The sequence below is a fragment of the Pantherophis guttatus genome, chromosome 3 (assembly GCF_059756535.1).
Source record: "Pantherophis guttatus breed Tessera chromosome 3, ASM5975653v1, whole genome shotgun sequence".
NCBI classification, from domain to species: Eukaryota; Metazoa; Chordata; class Lepidosauria; order Squamata; family Colubridae; genus Pantherophis; species Pantherophis guttatus.
The window spans coordinates 213,751,327-213,770,813 of record NC_142065.1 but is presented as its reverse complement, the minus strand read 5'-3'; the positions used below and the strand labels follow the sequence as shown (position 1 = coordinate 213,770,813).

Genomic DNA, 19,487 nt, shown 5'->3' with positions numbered 1-19,487 from the left:
ACAACCGGGTTACTAACGTAACAACTACAGCGATTTGCTTAACGACTGTGGGAAGAAAGGTCATAAAATGGGGCAAAATTCGCTTAACAAATGTCTCACTTAGCAACATAAATTCTGGGCTCGATTGTGGTTGTAAGTTCGAGGACTACCTGTATTTGCACTCCCTTCCCAGAAAGATGGAGCTGCGCCCTCCATCTTCGGTTCCTGGCTGGGGAATTCTGGGAAATGAAGTCCACACAGCTTAAAGTTGCACAGGTTTTTAAAAAAAAGTATTTTGGTTTAGGAGCTACCAGAACAGTCAGTGAACAGAAGTGACCTTATTTTTTTTAAAAAATAAGTTTTTTTCCATTTTAACATTTCTGCCCTCCCCCTTTCCTCTTTCTCCACCCCCCTCCCCCCATCCCAGTCGGTGGAGAACAGCCCTCTGGGGAACTTTCTGAAAGGCTTCATCGACGTCCCGTCGTGCCACGTGGGTGAGTGTCTTGCGCGGAGGGTCCGTGGCTGGCGGTGAGTAACGGAGCGCTTTGGAGGAGGTTCGGTCGGGCGCCCAATCCTCTTTCCTCAGCCCTGGAGGTCTCCCTCTGTCCTTTGGGAACCCTGCCTTTATTTTTATTTTATTTTATTTTATTATTATTTTATTTTATTTTATTATTATTTTATTTTATTTTATTTTATTTTATTATTTTATTCTATTTTATTTTATTTTTTTATTCTATTTTACTTTATGTTATTTTATTTATTTTATTTGATTTTTTATTTTATTATATTTTATTTATTTATTTATTTATTTTATTTTTTTATTTTATTTTATATTTTATTTTACTTTATCTAATTTTATTCCATTTTATTTTTTTATTCTATTTTATATTTTATTTTATTATTTTGTTTTATTTTATTTTATTTTTTATTTTATTTTTTATTCTACTTTATTTTATTTTTTTATTCTATTTTACACTTTATTTTATTTATTTTACTTGATTTTTTACTTTATTTTATTTTACTTGATTTTATTATTTTATTTTATATTTACTTTATTTTTTATTATTTTTTATTTTATTATTATATTTTATTGTTTTATTTTACTTTATTTTATTATTTTATTTTATATTTTATTATTTCATTTTATTACCATCTTATTTTACGTTATTTTATTTTATATTATATTTTATTTTCAGATGATCGTTTGCAACTTCCACCCATTCGTTCAGTGACCATTTGAAGTTACAACAGAACTGGAAACAAAGAGACTTTGGACCATTTTTCACAGGTACCCCCCTTGCAGACCCCCCCCCCCCCCATGGTCAGATGATCAAAAAAAATTTCTCGTTTTGATGCAGCTTTTTCCAAACGTTTTGATTGTCTTGAGCTCAATTGTCATCTGGCTTCTCCATGGTCAGAGGGGATGACGTGACCCCCAGGACACTGCAACCGTCATAAGTACATGCCAGTTGCCGAGCATCTGAGCTTTGATCATGTGACCACGGGGTGGCTGCAATGGTCGTAGGTGTGAAAAACAGATATAACTCATTTTTTCCAGTGCCCTTGTTAACTGCAAATGGTCATTAAACAAATAGTTGTATCAGTGGTGAAATCTAAAATTTGTTACTACCGGTTCTGTGGGCGTGGCTTGGTGGTGGGCGGGGCAATGTGATGGTGGGCGTGGCCATTTTTTTTTTTTAACCTTTAAAAGCATTTTTTCTACAACCTCTTCGGCGAAAAGGTTGTTAAAAAATGCTTTCAAAAGGCTCTGACGATCCAAGCCGAGTTGCCTGATCGGCAGAGGCTTTTAAAAAAAGCTTGGATCGTCAGAGGCATTTAAAAGAAAAAAAGGGGTTTTTTTTCTTTTAAAAGCCTTTGACGATCCCAGCTGAGCCGCGCGATCATCAAGAGGCTTTTTTTTTACTTTTAAAAGCATTTTTTCAGCCGAAGAGGTTGTAGAAAAACTGCTTTTAAAAGTAAAAAAAAAAAAAAAGCCTCTGATGATTGAGCGGCTCAGCTGGGCATGGGGTGGGGTGGGGATTTTTGCTACCGGTTCTCCGAACCACCCGCCGCCATCGCTACCGGATCGGGCGATCCGGTCCGAACCGGGAGCATTTTACCCCTGGGTTGTATGTTGAGGATAACCTGTAACCATGAAGGCAATGGTGAAATACAATTTTTTTTACTACCGGTTCTGTGGGCGTGGCTTGGTGGGCGTGGCAGGGGAAGGATACTGCAAAATCCCCATTCCCTCCCCACTCCTGGTATTTTCCGGTTCTCTGAACTATTCAAAGTTTCCGCTACCGGTTCTCCAGAACCTGCTGGATTTCACCCCTGCATGAAGGTCATCTGCTCCAGCTCTTGCTCAGGGGATGAGAGATATTTTGGACAGAGGACCACTGAGCTGCTGTTGAAGACCACCAGTGAAGCCATCCCTTCATGTGGCCACCAGTCAATCCAGTTGTCCTCATGCAATTATTTTGCCCCAAATGGGAGACCAGCAACCCTCCGAGCCCTGCATGCTTCCCCCCCACCCCCGGTCCTGCGTTGGGGGGCCTCTTCCAGTAAAGCCGCCCCCTCTGATGTCCTTGTAGTTATCTCGAAAGACGCCAGGAGCCCCAAACCCTTTGTCTTCACCATCCATTCTCAGCAGATGACCCACCCATCCCAGTCGCTGGACGTCGCCACGGATACTCTGGAGGAGCTGAACGACTGGGTGGCCAAGATCAGAGAGGTCACGCAGAACGCAGACGCTAGGGTGAGTCCTCCTAAGGGGAGGTTTCTGGCTGGAAGATCCGGCCCCTCAAGTTTTGGGGTTGGCTCCACGAGGTGCCCGTTGAAGTTATGGAGTCTCAGGACTTTGGGAAAGTTGGTTCTGGGGTCGGATGCGATGGAATGGGACTCGGGGTGCACTCAAAGGGCTTTTTCTATCTCTGTTGGCCAAACGGAAGAAGACACAATCACAGAAAAACAAAGTTGGAAGGGACCTTGGAGGTCTTCTAGTCCAACCTCCTGCTCAGGCAGGAAACCCTACACAATTCCAGACAAATGGCTGTCCAGTCTCCTCTTAAAATCCTCCAGTGTTGGATCACCCACAACTTCTGGTGGCAAGTTGTTCCACTGGTTAATTGTCCTCGCTGTTAGGAAGTTTCTCCTTAATTCCAGGTTGCTTCTCTCTTTGGTTAGTTTCCATCCATGGCTTCTTGTCCTGCTTTCAGGTTGATTCCCCCCCCACTTCTTTGTGCCAGCCCCCCAAATACTGGAAAATGCTATCATATCACCCCCCTGCTCCTTTTCATTAAACTAGACACACCCAATTCCAGCAACTGTTTTTCGTATGTGATAACAGAATAACAAAGTTGGAAGGGACTTCAAGAGGTCTTCTAGTCCAATGCCTTGCTCAAGCAGGAGACCCTATAGAATTTGAGACAAGTGGTTGTCCAGTCTCTTCTTAAAAGCCTCCAGAGATGAAACACCTACAACTTCTAAAGGCAATAACGACTGGTTAATTGTCCTCATTGTTAGGAAGTTTCTTCTTAATTCCAGGTTGCTTCTCTCCTTGATTAGTTTCCATCCATTGTTTCTTGTCCTGCCTTCAGGTGCTTTGGAGAATAATTTGACTCCCTTCTTCTTTGGGGCAGCCCCTGAGATATTGGAAGACTGCTATCATGTCTCCCCTGGTCCTTCTCTTCATCAAACTAGACATACCCCAATTCCTGCAACCGTTCTTCATATCTTTTAGCCTCCAGTCCCCTAATCATCTTTCTTGCTCTTCTCTGCACTCTTTCCAGAGTCTCCACATCCTTTATTGTATCATGGTGAGCAAAAAGGGTGGCCTTACGGAGGCTTTCTATTGTAAAGACCAGCTCCCAATATCTCACCTGGGGCTCTTCCCTCTGCAAGCCTCCAAAACATAATTCGCTCCTGGTCTCGGAGTCTGGCCCGTCTCTTTTGAATTTTGCCAAGGCAGCCCTTGCGTCTTTTTATCTTCGGGCCGTGAAGTCACGGTTGGTTTCTTCTCTGGGAAACTTAACGTGGAAGAACCGTGTGTTCAAACGTCTCCTGTGTATGGCGGGGTGGAATAGATGCTCCCCGGGGGTCTCCTGATCAGGGTCTGTCTGTCTTGTGTCCAGATGCAGGAAGGGAAGATCATGGAACGGAGGAAGAAGATTGCCCTGGAGCTCTCAGAACTGGTCGTTTATTGCCGTCCGGTGCCCTTCGATGAGGAGAGTGAGTTGCTTGGACCCTTCGTCCCGACTTCTGCTTCAGAAGAGGCTGACTTGAGGCTTGGGTGGGGGCTCCTTTCTTTCTTTAGCATGTGGCACCTACAGCCGTCATCCAATCACTGTTACAGGCTGTCCTCGACTTACGACCACAATTGAGCCCAAAATATCTGTTGCTGCAGCTGCTTATAAAATGGTGCTGAAGTGAATCTGGCTTTCCCATTGTTGACAAGGGTCTGAATTTTGATCACCTGAGCATGGGGGTGCTGCAACGGGCGTAAGAGTGAAACATGGTCATAAGTCATATTTTTCAGTGCCGTCATTAAGTGAACTGTATACAAATTTAGCATCCCCTAAATAAAGCATCAGCAGAGAGAGAGAGAGAGAGAGAGAGAGAGAGAGAGAGAGAGAGAGAGAGAGAGTTCTGCCCCAGCTAAAAACCCCAAAGAACGCAGCACACACGAAGTCCGTTCAAACCTTAGTTTACTAAATAAACCAGTTTTTTACAACAACGGCTGTTAATTAACTGCATTAACAGCTGCCAAAACTTCAAAGAACAATAACTGAAAGTTTACTATGGTTGGCAGAATGCCCAGAAGAAATTTGCAGGAAGCTGATAAGATAAGCAAGACAAAACATGAAGGTATGTGAACGAAGTTGTTCCCTGCAAATTGCTTCAGTCGGCATTCCTCCTTAAATAGGCTAAGGGAGTGGCCAATTAGCCCCAAGCCTTACTCTCGAGGAGACCTCCTCCTGAGGAGCCACTCCTGCCTTTTGGCTGCTCTGCGCGCCCGTGCATTGAGAAGAGGCTCCTCCTCTTCTTCCTCTTCACTTAAAGGAGCTTCTGGAGGTTCTGAAGGCCCCGGCTGAATCCCCGCCTCTGGCACCACATCTTCTCCAGCCTCCTCACTGTCCGACTAGGGTGCCAGCTGCACAGGCTGCTGGCACAGCACACCAGCCTCCTCGCTGTCCGAATCAGTTATTAGCTGCACAGGCCGCTGACGGGCCACAACAGCCTGTCCTATGCTATCCCGTTCTCTCCAGAGTTATTTTCAAGTTGTGAGGGGGAGTAGAACGTCTAACAAATTAGCATCAGAGTGTGTTATAATAATGTAGGAAATACTAATGCTCTGATGGTCATTTCGAAAAATCCTTTCTTGCTGAGCACCTAGAAGCCAAGAGAAACATACTTGGCAAATTTCAAGTCTGTAGGCTTTGCGGTTCTGGAGATTTCGTGAGTAATGCGTGAGTGGTTTTCGCTTTTATATATATAGAGAGAGATATAGAGATATAATATATTGAGGTATGTAGACAATACAATACAGGTAATCTTTGAATTTATTTAGTGACTGTTCAAAGCTTTTTTGCACACTGCTGCAGCATCTCTATGATCACATGATCAAATTTGGGCACTTGACAACCGATTCATATTTATGACGGTTGCAGTGTCCGGGGGGGGGTGTCACATGATCACCTTTTGTGACCTTCTGACAAACAAAGCTTGAAATGGTCGAGGGTCTCTTGCTTGAACAGGGGGTTGGACTAGAAGACCTCCAAGGTCCCTTCCAGTTCTATTCTGATTGATTGATTGATTGATTGATTAAGTTAAGATTCATTTAACAACCATATTACCAATTTAACAACTGCAGTGATTCAGTTAACATCTGTGGAAAGAAAGGTCGTAAAATGGAGCAAAACTCACTTAGCAACTGTCTCGCTTAGCAACAGTTATTTTGGACCCCATTGTGGTTGTAAGTCTAGGACTTCCCGCATTCCCCCTCCCCACTCTGCAAGGGTGGCGCTGAGCCTCAGAGGACCCGTATCCGTGACAGCTGACTCTTTGACCTGTTTTCCTTTCCAGAGATCGGCACAGAGAAAGCCTGTTACCGGGACATGTCTTCCTTCCCGGAGACCAAGGCGGAGAAATACGCCAACCGCAGCAAGGGGAAAAAATTCCTGCAGTACAACCGGCGACAGCTCAGCCGCGTCTACCCCAAGGGCCAGCGCCTCGACTCCTCCAACTATGACCCCCTGCCCATGTGGATCTGTGGCAGCCAGTTAGTGGCCCTCAACTTCCAGACGCCCGGTAAATTCATTTCAATATTGAATGGATTCGATCTGGGGGGGGTTTTCAAATGCGGCCACTTTAAGACTTGTGGACTTCAATTCCCAGAATTCCTCAGCCAGAGCATGCTGGCTGAGGAATTCTGGGAGTCGAAGTCCACAAGACTTAAATTGGCCAGGTTTGGAGGACTACCTGAGAGTATGAAAAAACCCTGTGAAGCCAGAGCAGGAGCCCCAGGGTCCTTGAAGGACATCAGTTCAGTCTTTCCAGGTGGATCGGATAGGAAACACCTGACCAGGTGAGCTGCTTCAACTTTACTGTAAGGCTACATTAACAGAATCTTGCAGGCCTGGGAGCATAAATCTCCCACTGTCTCTTTTTATAGCCTGATAAATTAGGGAGGAACCTTTCTGAGTTTCTTCTTCTACCCATTATACAGCTGCAGGCTATGCCATCTCTTCTCTGACTGTCCCCTAGGCAGCATTCCCCTCCACCCCCTTTTACAGACTGAGAAAGTAGGGAGGGTTCAGTAGTGGGATTCAGCCGGTTCGGGCCAGTTCGGGTGAACCGGTAGTTAAATTGCTGGATGGCCCTGCCCCTTCCTTCCCCCTCCCCTTCCAGGAGTCCCCACGCCCTCCATTTTTACTCCCAGGAAGGTGCAGGGAGGCCTACTAGGGTCAAAACGGGGCATGGGGGGTGTTCCCCCCGTGGCCCATTTTTGCCTCCATGGGGGTTCAGGAGGCTGAGTGCTGCCTGTCACACCCCCTGGCCACACCCACCATGGCCACGCCCTCCGAGCCGGTCATTAGGGCAGAGAACCGGTTGTTAAATTATTTGAGTCCCACCACTGGGAGGCTCCCTTCCGAGGCCCTTTCTCCAACTGTTATGCAGCTGCAGGCTGCGCTGTCTCTTCTCTGTTCCCTGGATAGCCATTCTTCCCTCCGTCTGCCAAGGCCTTTCCCACACACCATTATGTTCTCCAAAGGCCCTTCGTCCCCTGCTCTGACCTCACGGGGTCCCCTTCAGCTGTTCTTTCCTCTGAATCCCGGTGGGTCCTTCCTTCCAGACAAACCGATGCAGCTGAACCAGTCGCTCTTCATGCTGGGCGGGCGCAGCGGCTACGTCCTGCAGCCGGACATGATGCGGGACGACGTCTTCGACCCTTTCGACAAGAGCAGCCTGAAGCACGTGGAGCCCATCACCGTCCAGTTGCAGGTCAGTCAGCTGGGATCACGCGGGATGCCCCCCTCCGCCCCTCCCCTTCCCAGCTTGGCTACCGCTTTTGCGAGTCCTGCCTTGTCCGCCTAACCCACCCCGTTCTTTCTCCCTCCAGATCTTAGGGGCCCGGCACCTGCCCAAAAATGGCCGCAGCATCGTTTGCCCGTTTGTGGAGGTGGAGGTGTGCGGCTCAGAGTTCGACAACAGCAAAAACAAGACGGATGTCGTAGGTAGGAAATCAGGAAACGACGTTGCGTGTTCCGGGTTTGTCTGAACGCGGCCAACACTTCCAACACCAGGGGACGTGTGTGAACCAATGTTGGAGAGGGAGGTTTACACTGTCCCTGAACCTTCTTTTTCACGGAGCTGCACCTGACCAGGTGCATCAGATATCACCTGGGACACATCGCTCCACGGAGTAAATTCAGAATCGCTGACGGTCCCCCAGGCTGGTGCATTCAAGGGAGTCCCCAAAATAGGAGAGTGGGAATCTCTCTCCTTCCTCCCAGTTTTCTTCCCATCATGCTGCTGGGTTTGAGGCAAGAAGGTAGAGGAGGGCCCAGCTAGAGCCATTTCTGTAGCTTGGAGGGTCCTTCGGGTTGGGTGGGGCCAAACCTGACAACTGGATGATGATGAGGATTAGGAGTAGGATTAGGATAGCCAGTTTGGTCTGGTAGTTAAGGCACTAGGCTAGAAACCAGGAGACCGTGAGTTCAAGTCACATCTTAGGTATGAAAGCCAGCTAGGTGGCTTAGGGCCAATCACCAGGAGACTGGGAGTTCTAGTCCCGTCATTGACAAGAAAGCCATCAGGGTAACTTTGGGCCAATCACCAGGAGACGATGAGTTCTAATCCTGCCATAGGCATGAAAGCTTAGTGGATGACTTTAGGCCAATCACCAGGAGACTGGAAGTTCTAGTTCTGCCTTAGGCATGAAAGCCAGCTAGGTGACTTTGGGCCAATCACCAGGAGACGGTGAGTTCTAGTCCCACCATTGACAAGAAAGCCATCAGGGTAACTTTGGGCCAATCACCCAGAGACGGTGAGTTCTAGTCCTACATGAAAGATGGCTGAGTGACTTTGGGCAAATCCTTCCCTCTCAGCCCAACTCACCTCACAGAGTTGTCGTAGCGGGGCAAATAGGAGGAGGAAGGTACATTGGACATACTCTCGCCACCTGGAGTTATTATGAGCCTTGGTGGTGCAGCTGGTGGTGCACTAAGTGCTGTTATTGTAGCACTTAGCTGCCAGCAATTAGTGCGAGTTCAAATCTCCCCAGGCTCAAGGTTGACTCAGCCTTCCATCCTTCCGAGGTAGGTAAAATGAGGACCTGGATTGTGGGCGCAATAAGCTGACTTTGTAGAAACACTGCTTATGGGGAGCCAAAAGCCCTAATAAGTAGGTATATACAAAAGAATGAAGGCTATTGCTATAAGTGCATTGTAAGCCGCCCTGAGTCTTCGGAGAAGGGCGGTATATAAATTGAACTAATAAAATAATAAATAAAATTTGTCAAAACAACAAAGGTGGGCTATAAAATAAATAAGTACATTTAAAAAAAAAATTGTTCCAGGTCAGAAAGGGCAGAGTTGAAATTGCCGAAAAGGTGCTTTAAGCATCGGAGAAGCAGATTTTTAGCCTCAAAGGTATCCATGCAAAAACTGGCTCGTGTTCTACTCACATTTACCATGTGTAAATCTGAAGAACGGTTGCAGGAACTGGGCCTGGCTAAGTCTAGTGAAGAGAAGGACCAGGGGAGACAGGATAGCATCTTCCAATATTTGAGGGGCTGCCACAGAGAGGAGAAAGGGGGTCAAGCTACTTTCCAAAGGACCAGAAGGCAGCATAGGTGGTACCTGGCTCAATAGTAGTAACTGTGAGAGGGATCTTGGAGTCCTAGTGGACTATCACTTAAATATGAGCCAGATGTGTGCTCCTGCAGACAAAAGAAGCCAATGCAATCCTAAACTGCATTAACAGAGGGATGCAATCAAGATCAAGGGAGGTACTAATGCCACTCTACAGAGCCTTAGTAAGACCACACCTAGAGTACTGCACCCAGTTTTGGTCACCACACTATAAAAAAGATGTTGAGACTCTAGAAAGAGTGCAGAGAAGAGCAACCAGGATGATGAGGGGACTGGAGGCTAAAACATACAATGAACGGTTGCAGGAACTGGGCATGGCTAGTCTAGTGAAGAGAAGGACCAGGGGAGGCAGGAGAGCATCTTCCAATATTTGAGGGGCTGCCCCAGAGAGGAGGAAGGGGGTCAAGCTATTCTCCAAAGCCCCCGAAGGCCAGACAAGGAAGAAGGGATGGAAACTGACCGAGGAGAGATTCAACCTGGAAATAAGGAGGAATTTCCTGACAGGGAGAACAATCAACCCATGGAACAGAAGTTGCCTTTGGAAGTTGTGGGAGCTTCATCACTTGAGACTTTCAAGAGAAGATTGGACTGCCCTCTGTCAACAATGGTGTAGGGTCTCCTGCTTTGGGGGGGTGGACTAGATGACCTACAAGGTCCCTTCCAAGTCTGTTATTCTGTATGTAAGTTTGGGCTCTCCAACCCACGGAGCAACTTCATGTGGATGTTTATTTTTTTTGTCCTTTCCTTTCCTCCCAGCCGACAACGGCCTCACCCCCCTCTGGCTGCTGAAGCAGTTCATCTTCGACATCACCAACCCCCAGTTCGCCTTTCTCCGCTTCGTGGTTTACGAGGAAGACATGTTCAGTGACCCCAACTTCTTGGCCCAGGCCACCTTTCCCGTCAAAAGCCTCAAAACAGGTACCGGCTCAGCCCCTCCCCTTTCACCCCATCGCGAAATTCGCATGCTTCTCCCGAGAAGTGAATGGCGGGTTCCCACGGGATTGCCAATGGTGACTTTCCCAGCCGCTTTCCAACAAGCGGAGTCGATGCGGGAACCCAGGTTCGCTTAACGACTGCACCATTCGCTTGACAACTGCAGCGCTGCACTTAACGACGTTGACCGAAAAAGGTCATAAAATGGGATAAAAGCTCGCTTAACCGCTGCCTCGCTGAGCAGTGAAAATTGTGGGATCAATGCTTGACTGTAAACCGAGGACTACACCTGTACAGGTAGTCCTCGCCTTACAACAGTTTATTTAGTGACCGTTTGAAGTTACGACGTCACTGAAAAAAGTGGCTTATGACCAGTTTTCACACTTATGACCGTTTTACCATCCCCATGGTCACGTGATTTGCATTCTGATGTTTGACAAGTGACTCACATTTATGACGGTTGCCGTATCCCAGGGTCACGTGACACACACACACCCTTTTGCGAGTTTCTGACGAGCAAAATCAACGGGGAAGCCAGGTTCACTTAACTGTGTGACTCACTTAACAACTGCAGTGATTCACTTAGCGACTGTGGCAAGAACGGTCATACAATGGGGCAAAACTCCCTGAACAAATGTCTCGCTTATCAACAGAAATTTGTGGCAGTCCTCAGTCTATAGGTAGTCTTCGGCTTACGACCAATTGTGGTCGTAAGCTGAGGAGTGCCTGGAGATCATTTGCTTGGCTGTCCAGCTTTTGGACGAGATGGATTTGGGATTTTCTCCTCCACCTTTGTTGTTCACAGGCTACCGGTCGGTGCCACTGAAGAACAGTTACAGCGAGGATCTTGAGCTGGCTTCTCTGCTGCTCCACATTGAAATCATCAACGCCAAGGTGAGTTTTGGGGTCCTTCCAGAAAGAGCATCGGGTGTGGCGGCATATGAGCTGGAGGCCGGACAGGGTTGGGCTGGCAAGTCCTGAAGAAAGAGACCACTGGAAGATTGTAGAACATCTGAAAGCGTTCCATTTCAAGCCTGGCCAAGATTGTAGAACATCTGAAGATTGCCCAAGCCTGGGCAAACCAGGAGACCCAGCAACCTGGAGGTACCTTTCTCTCTTTTGCAGGAAGAAGATGACGAGAACTTGTATTCCTCCATCCAGCAACTCCGGGACCGAGCGAACGAGCTCTCCAACCAGGTTTCGAACCTGGAGCACAGCAACAACTGCGACGCGCGCTACCAGCAGCGGCTGGATGAGCTGAGGTTGGCGCAGGAGCAACTCATGGAGCTGACCGAAGCACGCAACAGGAAGTGAGTGGCCGCCGGAAGTCTTCCTGCTCTCCTAGATGTAAATTTACCAAGAGGGTCTGTCGTAGTTGTGGTGGCTTCTCTGTTGTTCCGCTTTCTGGGAGTGGTGGGGTAAACTTTCCCCAATTAGCAACCCGAGAAGAGGAATCGTACTGGGGATTAATCCACTGTGGGGGCCTCGGTTGTTTTCCTGCAAATGTCTCATTACCCAACTAGGTAACACCATCAGTATTAGAAAGGAATGGGGTTGCAGGGAGGAGGAGGAGATGATGGTGGAGGAGGAGGAGGAGGAAGAGGAGGAGAATGATGAGAATTGTGGGGTCCTTGGTGCTCTCCGAGCTTCATTGTTTTCTTATAAACATCTCATCACCCAACTAGATAATATCATCAGTGTTAGAAGGAAGTGGAAGAGGAGAATTCTGGGGTCCTTCGTGCTCTCTGAGCTTAGTTGTTTTCTTGCAGATGTTTCATTACCCAACTATGTTAGGTCATTGGCCACTGATTCTCTCACCCATAGTTCAAATCCATCTCTTACACAGACTCTCTGAAACTAGCTGTGACATCATATCTTCCTTTCCTCACTATAGTTATAGTGAGGAACATATAGTTATATATGTTAATTATAGTTGACAACTATAGTTATAGGGAGCTATCTGTCAGCACTTCAACCTGCATTAACTCTAGTGCTGACATAAGAAGGAGAAGAGGGGGCAACTGGCAAGAGGACGCTTGACTTCTCACCTACTTATTTTCCCTGGAGATGATGTTTCCGAGGAGATGAGATGGGAGGGAGGACATTCCTGGGAGCTGAAGTGGGAGATATGGGGAGAGTGATTTGGGAAGAGGGCTAATGAGACGCAGAGAATTGGGGAATGGAAAGGGAAGGTTTTAGGGTCAGGAAGTCAGTGTTGGCTATGCCACGATCGGGGACAGGTTGTCGTGCTTAATAAAATGAAAGATTTCTTCAAAGACTATTTGTTTGGAAATGCAATTTATTTTAATTGAGATGACATCGAAACCTGACACTATCAACACTTCTTTATCAACCTTTGGTCCATGGCTTTCTACGTTTTGAACCCAGCTCAGTTGTCTTGCAAAAGCCAAGCCCGGTGCGAGGCCTAGACCCAACTCTAATATGCCAGGCCCCACTCCCCTAAGTCCTCAACCAAGGGCCTCTCACAAGGGCCCAGTGGTCATGAGAGAACATGGATTGCATCCAGGTGCTCCACATTTCCTTTCTACTGGGATTCTTGATGATGTCACCTAGATGGGTCATGAAACGTCTGCAAGAAAACAACTCGGCTCAGAGAGCACCCTGGAACCCACAGTCGTTGTCGTCGTCCTCCCCCTCCCGGTCTCCCTCCTCCCCTTCCTCCCCCTCCTCTATTCCACAAAACCAATTCCATTCCACTACTCTTATCTAGTTGGGTTGTGAAAGATGTACAGGAAAACAACCAAGCTCAGAGAACACTCTGGAACCCACAGTCTTCCTCTTCCTCCTCCTCCTTTCCACAAACCCCTCTCCCTTCTACTACTGATGATGTCATCTAGTTGGGTCATGAAACGTCTGCAAGAAAACAACCCAGCTCAGAGGCACTCAGGACCCCCCAGTCCTCCTCCTCCTCTTCTCCTCCACTCCATAAACCCCTTTTCCACACAGAGGATGCTACCTAATTGGGTAATAAAATTTCTGCAAGAAAACAACCAAATTCAGAGAGCATCAAGGAGGGAGGGAGGGAGGGAAAGAAAGGACATCACTGAAGAGGTTACCTAGTTGGGTCACGAAACGCCTGCAAGAAAGTCACCAATCTCAGAGAGCACCAAAGACTCTCCAGTCCAACCCTGAGCTGCAAATAGTCTCTTCCATTGACTAGTCCAGTGTTTCTCAACCTTGGTAGCTTGAAGATGGGTGGACTTCAACTCCCAGAATCCCCCAGCCAGCGCTCAAATCACAACTTTTTGCTTTTCCATAATAATATGAACAAGCCATTTCTATAGAGATCTATCAAGTGAAAAGTAAAGGTTCCCCTCGCACATACGTGTTCTGCCCCAGCTACGGACCCCAAAGAACACAGCACACACAAAGTCTGTACAAAACTTAAATTTACTAAAATAACTCAGTCTTTTCCAAATAAAGGCTGTTAATAAACTTTCTTAACAGCCTACAAAAAACCAAAGATAAAGTAATCACCATCTTACTAAAGTTGGCAGAAAGCCCAGAAGCAATTTGCAGAGAATCCAGACGTGAAGGAGAATGAACTAAAGTTGTTCCCTACAAATTGCTTCAGTCGGCGTTCCTCCTTAAATAGGCTAAGGGAGTGGCCAATTAGCCCCAAGCCTTACTCTCGAGGAGACCTCCTCCTGAGGAGCCACTCCTGCCTTTTGGCAGCTCTGCGCGCCCGTGAATCGAGAAGAGGCTCCTCCTCTTCGTCCTCTTCACTTAAAGGAGCTTCTGGAGGTTCTGAAGTTCCTGGCTGAATCCCCGCCTCTGGCACCAAATCATCTCCAGCCTCCTCATTGTCCGACTCGAGTGCCAGCTGCACAGGCTGCTGATGCAGCACCACACCTGCCGCCTCGCTGTCAGAATCAGCTACAATCCGCACAGGCCGCTGATGGGCCACAACAATACATGCTAGTCGTTCCCGACTCTAGGGGGTGGTGCTCATCTCTGTTTCAAAGCCGAAGAGCCAGCGCTGTCCAAAGACGTCTCCGTGGTCATGTGGCTGGCATAACTCAATGCCAAAGGCGCATGGAACGCTGTTCCCTTCCCACCAAAGGGGGTCCCTATTTTTCTCCTTGCATTTTTTACAGGCTTTTGAACTGCTAGGTTGGCAGAAGCTGGGACAAGTCACGGGAGCTCACCCCGTTACGCGGCACTAGGGATTTGAACCGCTGAACTGCCGACTTTTCTGATCGAGAAGCTCAGCGTCTTAGCCACTGAGCCATCAATCAAATCGTTAAAACCCCAAATCGAAGTTTCATTCTTTTCCACTTCAAGCACGAAGTTCAGAAGCGGTCTCCAAGTGGAAACAAAAGTACTTACGTTCTCTTTTTTTTCCAACGCAGGTTGATGGAGAAGAAGAAGCGAGACCGGCAAATGGCCAACAAGCGTAACTGATCGGCACCGGACTTCCCTGGTCTGCCGCTGTGTCTCTTCTTCAGCCTTCCAAGAGACATCCTTCAGGCCCTTCACCGAATCCTGCCGGCTTCCCGGGCCGCGGGGACAAGGCCCCCTCGGCTGGAATTCTCCTTCGGGCATAGAAAGCAGGAATCCTGGCCTACTATTTTCTCATGAAACCGGCCGGCTCAACCCTTCCTGCGTCGGAAGAATGCCGTTCTCACCGTCATTCTCTTCTTCGACACATTTCATCAGGGCTCTGTCTTAATCCACTTTTTTTGGAGGGGGGGTGTCCCCTTTCCTGGTGGATCGGGAAAGGGGAGCCTTTATTATGTTTTTTTTAATTATTATTAATTATTATTCTTTTTTTTTTTGGCTTTGGTGCAACTAAGGCAGTTAGCAAAGTGCCTCTAATCTAACTTTCCCCAGAGAATGTGGGTTTTGCACAGGAGAAACTCGGTGGGGCCAGATGAGAAGGGGAAGAGATTGGGGGGGGGCAGCAGAGGGATATGAGGGAGTCTCAGAGGATTGGCCTGCCGGATCCTAAAGGATCCCTGCCACATTCAGCTCTTGAGGATCAAGTCTTGGACGCAAGCGAGAGAGGCTGAGAGCAATTTCCCAGTGGCGTTGTGTTCTGCTTTGCAAGCCTGCCTTCCCATCCTAAATTCCAAATTGTGCCAGAGGCAAAGCCCCACACACCTCTCTCCGCAGACCATCGTGGTGCCCAGGGGGCAGCCTTGGGTATATTTATTTATTTATTGTGGGGTATGGAAGAAAAAAAATCTCCCCTTCCCCACCAATAACTGTCCCGGAAGTCTGTGGAGGCCGATTCGGAGAAATATCACTTGCAGAAAGAAATATTTTCATTTTTGCTATTCCTTGTGGCCTCCTTTCCTTTGGAGACGCCCTTTCTTCTTCCTTGACGTCGGGGACAATCTAAGGCAGGCAGGTGTTATTTGGAAACCAAGTCAGGGAAAGACGAAGCCGCCGCAGAGACGTGGCACCTGAAGAGCAAAGCACGATCCAGGCGCAAAAGATAGTCCATCGTCCTTTCCCCAAAGCGGCCTCTCCAGATTCCTCTTCGGGATCCCCCAAAAAAGGCGCTTGTCTTTCGGCTGAACTGCTTCCAGCCTTCGGCTCTTCTTTAAAAGGCATAATCTTTATTTTTCCCTTGCTGCGATCTGCATTTGGTCTTAACGCTGGCTGTTGAAGGGAGGGGGGGAGTTGGGGGGCAGGTCGGGGGTCCCAGGCAATTCAGATGGAAAGAGAGAGAGAGATGGGGAGAAAGGTTCTTGTCATGTTTTTGCCTGTCCTCAACCTGGCCTGGAGCGATGGGTTGAGGATGTGCCTCAATTATAGTAGTGGGGATGGTTAGAAGGTGATTGGTTGGGAGGGGAAAAAAAAACCCTGTGCTTTTGTGGAAGGAATACTTGGATTAAAAGATCACGCGTGATCAGCTTTCCAACAAGCCCAACTAAAACAGCAGTTCCAATTGAGACTTAAAAGGGGCGTATAATTTAGCCGGAGGGGTCCTGGGTGCTCTCTGAGCTTAGATGTTTCCTTGCAGACGTTTCCTTACCAAACTAGGTAACATCATCAGTGCTAGGAAGGAGTGAGGATTGCTCTCATTTTATATACCTATAACAGGGCAAGCCTCTTGTATTTAAACAGAGAGCAAACCACCTAAGGAATTCACATTCTTCCTCCTCTCCACAAACCCCACTCCCTTCTAGCACTGATGATGTTATCTACTTGGGTCATGAAATGTCTGAGAAAACAACCAAACTCAGAGGACCAAGGACCCCTCATTTCAATCCTGAGCTACAAAGATTGTCACTAATTTAGTCTCTTTTAAGAATGTTCTGCATGCAAGATAACTTTTTGTGGGTGTACTAAGGCAAGAGTGTCCAACCTTGACAATTTTTAAGACTTGTGGATTTCAACACCCAGATTAGCCAGCATGATTGGCTAGGGAATTGAAGTCGGGAGTTGAAGTCCACAGGTTTCAAAGTTGCCAAGGGTTGGATATCCCGGCTCTAAGGACAGTTGGTAAGTGTCACAGGGAAAGGATAGGAGTGGTGCAGTAGCCTAGAGGTGGAGTTCTCACCTCACAATCAGGAGGCTGTGAGTTCGATCCTAGGTAGAGGCCGATATTTCTCTCTCTGGACACAATGAGAATTTATCAGCTGAACAAAACTCTGCACTGGCAACAAGAAGGGCATCCGGCCAGTAAACATTCTGCTAGCTCCATTCAGTTGCTCAGACTCCACCCCACAAAGGATTATGGCGTCGTTAAAAGATAATGATGAAAGATGATGACAGAGAAAGGATAAAGAAGATGCCCAGTTAATTTCAAGAAGCCTTTTTTGACCGAATTTGGGACGCATTTGGTTAAACTTGCCTCGCGAAGGGACCATCGCTACAGGGACATCTCCTTGGAGAATTGCACTAAAGGGTGAAGTGAGTTTTAGAGCAGGAAATAACCTGAAACAGGAGCGTTTACATATCTTAGAGGACTATGCAACGAAAGGAAAATTCATGACAATAACAGACTCAAAAGACAGGAGTCCAATCTGCCACCTGTTCCTCAAAAGCTGCCAGGCAAACCACAAAGGAGGAATAGTTCTCACCAGGTAGTTCATCCAACATAACAAGCCTGCTGAGAGTGGTAGTTAGCACTTAAAAAAAAAAAAGAATTATTATTCCACAGCAAGAATACCGAAAACCTGTAATAGAAGTGTCAGAAACAGGAAAAAAAATGCAACTTGCAAAAGAAGTCCCATCTCCAACGGGGTGTGTTTCTGGTGTATCTCAGATGGAGGTGTTAGGAAAGTCAGAACAGGGTTCAAAACCCTATTAGAGAACCTGGCACAATTCAGGATTTAAAGTGCAAGGAAATACAGCAAGTATTTGCTAGGCCACTTTGCAGGAAAGCTGACCTGTTTGTTTAGGAGAGGGTGGCACTTAAAATTCTCAAAAGTTTGAGAACTTTCCTGCAAAGTTTGGTTCTTGCAAAGCTGTCAGAATTTTTGTGTGTGTATTATCCTTGGCCTTCCCTCTTTGTCCTCACTACTAACCTTGGATGGGGAGGAAGCAGCTGGTTGCACACCTGTTAGTAGAGAACCGGTGCCATTTTTTAAGCGAGCTCCTTAGGAAGGTCACACCTTGATTCTCTGCTTTTAAAATGCAGTCAACCGTGGATTAAAAAAAAAAAAATTAGCCGGGTTGAAAATGAGATATAAATCAATTGCCCGTTCTGGTGACTTTTGCAAGAACGGCGAGTTCAAATTATAACTTTCAGTCAGGGGGGGTGTCCCCTTGTGCTTCGTTTCAATGAGTGAAGAATAAGGGATTAATTAATAAGAGAATAATTAACCAGTAGAACAGAAGAAATCGTGGATGCCTCCATCACTGGAGGTTTTTAAGAAGAGACTGGACGGTCACTTGTCTGAGATGGTATAAGTTCTCCTGCTTGAGCAGGGGGCTGGACTAGAAGACCTCCAAGGTCCCTTCCAGCTCTATTCTATTCTAAAGGGAGGGAGCCCCAGGGAAGCCTCAAGCAAAGGAGGAAGCGTGAGAAGGAAGCAAATTTGCAACCTGAATGGACATCAGTTGAGCAACTCAACAAGACAACTGCAGCAATTCCTGGGTGGGTGGGAGTCCTTGCCAGTAGCCCAGTTCAAACTGCCCCCCCAACCCCTTTTTTCTTCCAGCAGAGGAACCCCTAAGAAGCACAAGAGAGTTGGCACACCAGCACTGTTGCAAAATCATGCCCCCCCTCCCTTTTTTTTTTTGGTGCCACTCTGGGGAGGGATTCTGTTTCTTTCTATGAACAAATAAATCTATTTAGCCAGTATTTATAACAAGAAGTTGTCCGTGTGAATTTCTGTTAATTTTCTCCATAGGAAGGATTTCTCGCCTTTCAGCCTCCTGTTGCAATGGACTGGCCTTATCTACCGCTATGGGTAGTCCTTGATTTACAACCTTCTGTTTAGTGACCGTTTGAAGTTTCTGTGGGGCTGAAAAAAGTGACTTAAGACCATTTTTCACACGACAGTTGCCACATTCCCAGGATCACATGATCAAAATTTGGACACTTGGTAACTGGCTCATATTTATGACAGTTGCGGTGTTCCGGGGGTCACACGATTACCCCTTTTGTGACCCTTTGATGAGCCAAGTCGGTGGGGAAGCCAGATTCACTTAACAACCGTGTTACTAATTTACCAACTGCAGTGTTCATTTAACGACTGCGACAAGAAAGGTCGTAAAATGCAGCAAAACTCACTTAACAAATGTCTCATTTAGCAAGGGAAATTTGGGGCTCAATTGTGGTCGTAAGTCGAGGACTACCTGTAATTGTAAGCTGCATGATTGATTAAAGATCATCTCTTGATTGCCAATAAAGGGGAAGGGCTACTGACTAATGCAGCCTAATGGAAAATGTCAAATAGTAAAAACCCAGCTGTCTATCATATCCTCATCACTTCCCACATCAACAGTCAAGGAGAAAAACAGCCAGCAGTGCCAAAGGCATGGAATTAGGAACTCTCTTCCCTCTTTAATTCCATTCAGCAGCCAAAAAAAAAAGCCAATACAATCCTTGGTTATATAAACAGAGGCGTAGAATCCAAATCACGTGAAGTATTAGTACTGCTTTATAAAGCCTTAGTAAGGCTACACCTGGAGTACAGCATCCAGTTTTGGTCACCATGTTACAAAAAAGCCGTTGAGAGTTTGGAAAGAGTTCAGGGGAGAGCAACAAAGATGATTAAA

General features: G+C 46.9%; 1 protein-coding gene across 2 annotated transcripts in view; it reads left to right on the top strand.

Moving 5' to 3' along the window:
• LOC117666979 (1-phosphatidylinositol 4,5-bisphosphate phosphodiesterase gamma-1-like) overlaps positions 1-18,580 on the top strand; it is a 94,045-nt gene extending 75,465 nt beyond the window's left edge. For both annotated transcript variants that reach the window (XM_060681785.2, XM_087891405.1), the window contains 10 exons: positions 407-473; positions 2,574-2,737; positions 4,113-4,209; positions 6,064-6,288; positions 7,334-7,482; positions 7,601-7,715; positions 10,110-10,271; positions 11,092-11,180; positions 11,412-11,596; positions 14,660-18,580. In XM_060681785.2, the coding sequence (XP_060537768.2) occupies positions 407-473; positions 2,574-2,737; positions 4,113-4,209; positions 6,064-6,288; positions 7,334-7,482; positions 7,601-7,715; positions 10,110-10,271; positions 11,092-11,180; positions 11,412-11,596; positions 14,660-14,711 (1,305 nt within the window). In that variant the 3' untranslated portion in view covers positions 14,712-18,580. The remainder of the gene's footprint in view (positions 1-406; positions 474-2,573; positions 2,738-4,112; positions 4,210-6,063; positions 6,289-7,333; positions 7,483-7,600; positions 7,716-10,109; positions 10,272-11,091; positions 11,181-11,411; positions 11,597-14,659) is intronic.
• The last annotated feature ends 907 nt before the right edge of the window (positions 18,581-19,487 follow it).